Below are 7,920 nucleotides of genomic sequence, written 5' to 3'. Positions count from 1 at the left end.
TTTCGTGATCCCACTGTGGACGCGCTAAACCGATTTTATTAGATCTGTTTTGTAATATCGGTTTAAGCTAATTCGAAATAATCGTGCAGTGTAGACGTAGCCTAAGAGTAGGAGTCAAGTGACCTGAGTTTTTTATTTCTACCTCTGCCCTGTATTTCATTTGAAACCTGGGCAAGTCACTTGGGAATCTCTCTCAGGTACACAGGGTGTGAAAATAGGAATGAGGTGGGAAAACGACCTTCTCTAATTAAGACACCCCCTGCCCCCATTACATATCTCTCACTTGCTACCACTGGGCTGCTACTAGCCCAAGCACTGGGAGCAGTGATGAGAGGACTAATGTACATAAAGTGCTAGCAGCTGCTAACATGTTAACTACTGTTATCTTGACCTGCCTGGAGCGCTATCTATGTTCGCAGTGCCACCATTGCTACCGCCAGTGGAACTGGACTAGTGGTAATAATGGTGAGGAAATTTTAGGAAAAAAGTCTAAGGGAGGCACAGCCAAAGAAAGTGGCTAAGAATGATACATTGGGTAAGCAAAGGGAGTGGGGATATAGGAGGAGATGAGGGCACAATGTAAATGTGCTTTCTGTGCGCCCACTGGGTAGCCAGACACAAACTGGTGAACATTTCTTCAAATTAAAATAATAGATTTTTTTTTTTTAAAAATGTAGGATGAGATCTGCCAAGGTGTTTAAAGATATCCTGTAACCTATGGCAGATATGAGATCTGCCAAGGTGTTTTTTAAATGTAGGATGAGATCTGCCAACGTGTTTAAAGACATCCTCTATCCTATCTTTTGAGAGCTGGGTCTAGTTCTGTTTTTCCAGTGACTGCTTTGCAAATTTCTTGAAAGGAAACAGAGGACACCAAATCACAGAGTACTTTGAAGGTGAACTTGGGAAGCTTAAACTTTATACAGAAAAGATGTGAAGGCAGTAATAGGAAGTAGAAGGGTGAGATGGGGTTGGAACAGAGTTTCTGGCGCCCTAGGCAGAATTCAGGGGGCGGCATTTTGTGCGCTCCCCACAGGGTGCGCGGGAGCTTCCAGTTCCGCTTCCATCGTGCTGCCGAAGAAGGACCCTCCGCTGAAATGCCGCAGGCGACAGCGGCAGTCATTGAGCTGCTCAATTGCCTGCCACTGTTTTCCGTGGCACGTCAGCAGAAGGTCCTTCTTCGGCAGTGCGACTGGAGCGGAGCCGGAAGCTCCCGTGCGCCCTGTGGGGAGCGCACAAAATGCCGCCCCCCGAATCCTGGCGCCCTAGGCGACTGCCTAGGGTCGCCTAATGGAAGTGCTGGCCCTGGGTTGGAAGGTTGGGAGAGGTTGTCAGCCATGTTTTGGTTGGACTGCAGAAAGGAAAGATGAGAAAATGGGAGGCTGGGGAGTAGACAGCAGTTCTCAAACTATGGTTTGGGACCCCAAAATGGGTCGCAATCCTCTTTTAATGGGGTCGCAGGGTGGCATTAGACTTGCTGTGGCCTGGGCCGAAAGCTGAAGTCTGAGCCCCACTGCCCAGGGCTGAAGCTGAAGCCCAAGGGATTCAGCCCTCTGTGGCGGGGCTCAGGCTTCAGCTTCAGTTCTGGGCAGCTGGGCTCAGGTTACAGCTCCCCGCCCATGATTGAAGCCCTCAAGCTTCAGCTTCAGCCCCCACTCCAGGGTGGTGGGGGTCAGGCTTCAGCTTTGCCCCCTTCCCACAGCCCCGCTCGGGGTGGCAGAGCTCGGACTTTGGCTTTGGCACCCCCACCTGGGGCACTGAGGCTCAGGCTTCATTCCCCCTTCCTGAAGTCTTGTATTATTTTTTATTGTCAGAAGGGAGTCGCAGTGCAATGAAGTTTGAGAAGCCCTGGAGTAGTAGATGGTTATAGTAGCCAAGGTATGAGGTAATGTTGCTGTAGCTATAGTGTAGATGTTCCTTCGCTCTTTCTGTGTCTCAGTGATTCACGTGTAAAATTGACATAATAGTGCTTTCCTACCTCAGGGATGTAGTGAACAGGATTATTCTCAGATTTTACAGTAATGGGGGCCATATAAGTGGCTAAGATAGATGCACCCATTAGATAATGGTGATTTGCCCAGGGGTATGTATGTGTAATAGATTCAAGCATGCCTGTATGAAAGTCATAGTTAAAGCCATGGGAGGGCAGGGGGTGAACAAGATGACCTATGGCGTGAGTACAAGGTATGAAGGCGAGAAGAAGACTTCAGGTGGAGCCAGGCAGTACACCAACAAGGACTGAAGGAGACTGAAGGAGCAGTTAGAGAAGAGAAAAAAGAATGGAGCTGTACAAGCCCTGGAAAAAGGAAGTGATCAACATTTTGAACAAACACTAGAATTTAGAGAAGATTTATTTTTCATTTGATTTATGGTAAAATATGTAGTTAAGCAACATGTTGTGTAGACACAAATAAACTGGGAAGCTAATCTTTCTGAATATTGACATTCTTCCATCAAAATGGTTTTTGAGATTAGATAAAAATATATAGACTGACATATATGTATGTATATAATTTGTCTGTTTAAGCATCTTGTTCTTTTCTTTGGAAAAATAATCTACCGTTTTTTATTATTTCCTATATTGAGAGGGGGTTCAATTTAAAGTTTAATTTCACTTCCCCCTTCCCCCCCAAAGTATAAATCATGATTTTGTGTTTTAATTGAATACGTACTTTTGTACTGCATATACAGTATTTCACATAGTCTTTATACAGTGTTTTTGTATTACAAAAGTGCATCTAAAATTGTTTTACAGACGAATATTGCAAGAGAAATAATAGGTCAAGATTTTAAAAAACAGGAGCCCACTGTTTAGGGTTCTAAATCCAAGTTTAAGCACCTAAATAAGTGGCCTGATTTTCAGTAGTGCTGATTACTCATTTTTATTTAAGTACCTAAATATAGATCTAGGAGCCTAAGTTTAAGCTTTATATATACTTTCGTAGCTTGTATTGTTTACCATTTAAGAATAAATGGTCAGTCATTTGTTGACTATAAAGAAGTAAATTCTTTGATATGATTCTTAGCTGCTATATAGTTAATTAAAATAACCTTGCCCCTAAATATAATGGCTCATATATTTAGACTTATTTGTTCTGTGTGTCACAGTTCAGTGTTTATGATCAAATCTAAGATATATATTTTTAGCTCATTTTATGATGATACTAAGTAGACCGTTTTATCCTTGTGTTTCTTATAGCTACTGCAGAAATTATATGTTAAGTTTAAGATTATCTTGAGATAAGACTGCCTCAGCAGCTCAAAGTTCAAAAGAGATCATTACCTTCAAGGACAGAAGCAGCTGAGTTTGTCATCTTTTGCTTTATAGCAGCAGTACTTCATTTATACTGATAAACAACTAGTCTGGTACTGCAAACTAGTAGTTTAATGCCAGCGTGGAGGCCTATCAGTAGTGCATAGTACTACTTTCATGCATCTGAGCTCAAGTGCCACGTTGGAGAGACCTTATATTGGAGTAGGGTACCCCTCTCCAAGAAAATAAAGAAAAATAACTTTAATTATGGCAGCAGGAGTATTACTTTTGTTAAACCATGTGGCCAGATTTTTTCTGTATGTTTCCTATTAGGTGACTAATGAACTGATCTATAAAATACAAGTATTTGAATTGAAATCAGTTATTTGGTACTGAAATATTTATTCTCTGAAAATTATAGTGAATATTTTGGTTGTACAAGTTCAACATATGTTCAGCTTTTCTTGAGAATATGAGTTTAATTTTAGATTGAGTGTTTTGAACAAGATACTGGGCTTTCGTAGAGTATCAAAAATATGTTTAGGGATTATGCTGAATATCTCAAATTCGTGTCTCTCTCCTGTCCCCTCCCGGCAGTATTTCAAATGTTGGTTGGTATGTATGCTATGTAGATGGTAAGAATAAATTTGTCTCTTTTTTTTACATCACTCTGTGGTCATTTCATTTTGTTTTTTCTTCCCTTTCTTCAAAGTTCCATTTATCTGTGTAGGATGGTTACAATGAATGAGTACTATGTTTCCCCATCTTCTTACATGGGGAAAAGTGGTGATCCCAACTGAACCTGGTTTGAGAAGTGAATAATGACTTTTTTTTTTAAAACCTTACATCTTTTAATACACCGTGTGCTGCTATCTTTGCAACTATTTGTAATTCTATACAGTAATTGATGAAATATGTATTTAATATTAACATATGGCACTTCATTGATTAAAATTTTTTCCCTCATCTTATTAAGGTGATAGTTCAGACTAATACCTCAGAAAAGTGTCTATTAATCTTTCTTTTCCTCCTCTTACGCAGGTAGCTCCTCAGTTAGGGTAAAATCTAGGGTCATGAAAATCAGTGGCAAAATCTCTTGGACTTAAACAAAACAAAGAAGGGATATATAGTGTGTTTTCCTCCCCAATCTGTACTCCTGAGGGAATTTTACACCAAAAAATAAAAATTCTATGCACAATATTTTAAAATTCTGCAAAATTCTGCGTATTTTATTTGTCAATAAATAAATGTGGAGGTTACAGCATGGTAGAGGGGAGCACAGGCCATTGGCTGCATGAAGATGGGGTATCACCCTGCATTCCTTTTCCCCTCTGCTTGGGGACACAGACTTTTCAGTGAGGCTGCACCTGATCCTGGCATTGCAGGGACTGGGGCCTTGCCCCCACTACACCAGCTGCACCAAGATAGTGAGCAAGAGGGATAGTCTCGCACACACACCCAGCCCTGGCCCCTGATCCCCGTGTGGGGCAGGCAGACTCAGCCCTGCAAGATCCAAGTGTGGAATGGCTTAGTGTGGGGGAATCCAGGTGTGGGGTGAGAAGATTCTGTGTGGGATAATCTGAGTGTGAGCGGCTTACTGGGAGGTCCTGGTGTGTGGGGGCATATGGATGCACATGGCCTTGTTGGGGAAGGGGGGGGGGGTTTCTGGGTGCAGGGGAAATGGGACTCTGTAGGGGAGTCCAGGTGAAGGTGGTTGGGGCTCAGCAGGGAGGGTTTGTATGTGGGCAATATGGGGCTTGGTGGGGCATCTAGGTGTGGGGAGCTTAGCAGGGGAGAGTGGGGCTTGGTGAGGTGGAGTCTGGATGTAATTGGTTGAGGATCAGTGGGGAGAGAATCTGGGTTTGGGGGCTCATATTGGGGTGGTCCATGTGCAGGGGGGTGGTGCTCATTGAGGTGGGGGTTTGAGTGTGAGGGCTAAGTAAGGGATGGTTTAGGTGCAGGGTTAGGGGTCTGGATGCCCCGGCCCCAGCTGCAGTGCTGGCCGCTCCTTGCAAAGGAAGAGGAAATCCGGTCCTCCCCCAGCCCAGACTAGAAGCTGAGCCCAGTGCAGGCTAGGAGCCACTGGCCAGGCCATCCCCAGCCCCACTCCGAGCACCTGAAACAATGAGCTGGTGCCGCTGGGGAGGGCCCACAACCGTTCTTGCTACTTTCCTTTGCTTCCCTGTCAGAAGTCATTTTTCTGCAGGGAAGCAAAAAATCTCCAGGGGACATGAATTCTGTGCATGTGCTGTGGTGCAGAATTCCCTTGGGAGTACTACCTGGAGAATTTCTCTGTACGTGGTTTTCAACAAACAGGATAAAATGTTGCCATTTTCACAATTTCTGTACAACCTTTTCATACCGGTAAGCTAGTGACCTGATTTTGTTTACATTTTATTATTGCTGTGTGCCTTCAGTGGCATCTTCTCCATTTTTAGAATTAGTTTTAAATCACATTGGCAGAATCAAGGTGTTTAATTACACCTGAACATTTTAGAATGCAAAAGTAAATAGGATTGATTGGACTTTCTTCAGCAATTTTGCTTGTACAAAATTGAAATTAACTTAAGCGATGGAAAGTGGATCTGGTTCTCAACATCAATATTTTTAGATATATCTGCAGAACCAGGAAGTGCCCTGACTTGTGCTAAGAGGTTCTGAAAGGGCAAAATCTTCTCTCAAGACTGATAACAATAGATAAAATAAAGAATGATGTGCTCAGTGAGGTACAATTTAAATAGAGGAAATCTAATGGGAAATATCTGCATTGGTAGCGGATGGATTTGCTTCCTCAATCTCAATCCTATTGGAAATTCTAGACCAGTTAAAATTTGTCCTCCAGATTCTCAGTCTGATTAAAAAAAAAAAAAAAAAAGTGGATAAGGAAATATGTTTATTTGGCTACAGGGTTATGATTTTTGCTGATATTTTTTCACCTATCTATTTTTGTTTTAATTTTTTTAACTAGGCTATTTTTATGATTCCCACGAATCCACCGCCAACATTCCGGAAGCCAGAGCTCTGGTCTGATGAGTTTACTGATTTTGTGAAAAAGTGTTTAGTGAAGAATCCTGAGCAGAGAGCTACTGCAACACAACTCCTACAGGTCAGTATTTAAGTTGCTAAGGCAATGCATTTTCTTTGGTTTCCTGGTCTCAAGCCAGAACTATTGTGAGGATTTCTAGGAACCAAGGGTCATCAGAAAATCTTGTTCTGGCCACATGCTCCTCCTTTCTTGAAGTTTATCTAACAAAGTACAGAGATTCAAATAATAGCAAATGGTTACATATGAAATAAAATCATAACATGCATTCTAAAGCCAAATGTAATTAACTAGATCAGGGATCGGCAACCTTTCAGAAGTGATGTGCCGAGTCTTCGTTCATTCACTTTAATTTAAGGTTTCACATGCCAGTAATACATTTTAACGTTCTTAGAAGGTCTCTTTCTATAAGTCTCTAATATATAACTAAACTATTGTTGTATGTAAAGTAAATAAGGTTTTTAAAATATTTAAGAAGCTTCATTTAAAATTAAATAAAATCCAGAGTCCTCTGGACCAGTGGCCAGGATCCAGGCAGTGTGAGTGCCACTGAAAATCAGCTCGCATGCTGCCTTTTGCACACGTGCCATAGGTTGCCTACCCCTGAACTAGATAATCTCATGTCGTGTAGAATGATGCAGGCCCAAAGTCCTTGCAGGGCTTTACAAACAGGTTGACTGGGTTTTGTACTGATAACTTAGTTGACATGAGCAGGCCCAAGTTAAGACAAGATGAGCCTGAACAAGTAACTTCTGAACAAGCCTGAACAAGTAATTGCTGAAACAACTAACTATTGTGAATATATTTTTAGTAAAAAAGAGAGTAAGAAATGAACTAACTATTGTGATTAAGTTTATAATAAACAAAAGTAAGGAGAACTAATAATCTTGCCTTATGCAATCTGCAAAGCGATTGGTCTTTACACGTACGTATAGCTGTTAGTAGCTAGGAAAGACATACATAAACTATGTGGTATGTGACATGAACTGGAAATGTGGTACAGTATCACACTATGCCTAAACTCCCTGTGGCTGGGCCTAGCTAGAGTGAGCAAAGTAACCTGAGTGATGAGTGGAGTCGAACTGAGTTTTTTGGATCCCAGAGACCTGGATAAAATGTTTTTCCAGAACTACACGAGGTGTTCTGGATAAGCCGAGTGGAAAGGTCTGGAAGGGAATTCCAACAGGATCATGAGACAGGCATGCTGTCAGCTTGCGTCCCAGGAGAAGGACCAGCGGTGTGCCTTTCCCCACCCCCCACCTCCAGATATACAAGTTTCTTCTTTTGGCCATGTCTACACTATGCACTGTGCCACTACAGCCAAGTCGCTAAAAGGTGCATAGTGTAGCCACTGTTTGTTGGCAGGAGAGAGTTCATGTGCTGACAAAAAACTTCCACCCCCAGCGCGTGGTGGTAGCTTTGTCAGCAGGTCAGCAGGAGCGCTCTCCTGCTGACAAAAAGCGCTGTTCACACCGGCACTTTTTGTTGGCAAAACTTTTGTTGTTCTGGGGTGTGTGTTTTTTTTCACACCCTGGAACAACAAACGTTTTGTTGTCCAGGTTCCAGTGTAGACAAAGTCTTTGTCATCATTCATAAACAGGATACTCCCTGCTGTTTTGTTTCT

The 7,920-nt window shown here is 42.3% G+C and overlaps 1 protein-coding gene across 2 annotated transcripts in view; it reads left to right on the top strand.

Annotated features, from left to right (window-relative positions):
- STK3 (serine/threonine kinase 3) overlaps positions 1-7,920 on the top strand; it is a 284,230-nt gene that overhangs the window by 132,591 nt on the left and 143,719 nt on the right. For both annotated transcript variants that reach the window (XM_075063134.1, XM_075063135.1), the window contains one exon: positions 6,222-6,359. In XM_075063134.1, coding sequence (XP_074919235.1) covers positions 6,222-6,359 — 138 coding nt within the window. The remainder of the gene's footprint in view (positions 1-6,221; positions 6,360-7,920) is intronic.

Source organism: Chelonoidis abingdonii, chromosome 2 (genome assembly GCF_003597395.2).
Source record: "Chelonoidis abingdonii isolate Lonesome George chromosome 2, CheloAbing_2.0, whole genome shotgun sequence".
Classification (NCBI taxonomy): Eukaryota; Metazoa; Chordata; order Testudines; family Testudinidae; genus Chelonoidis; species Chelonoidis abingdonii.
This window is presented reverse-complemented; position numbering and strand designations above follow the sequence as displayed.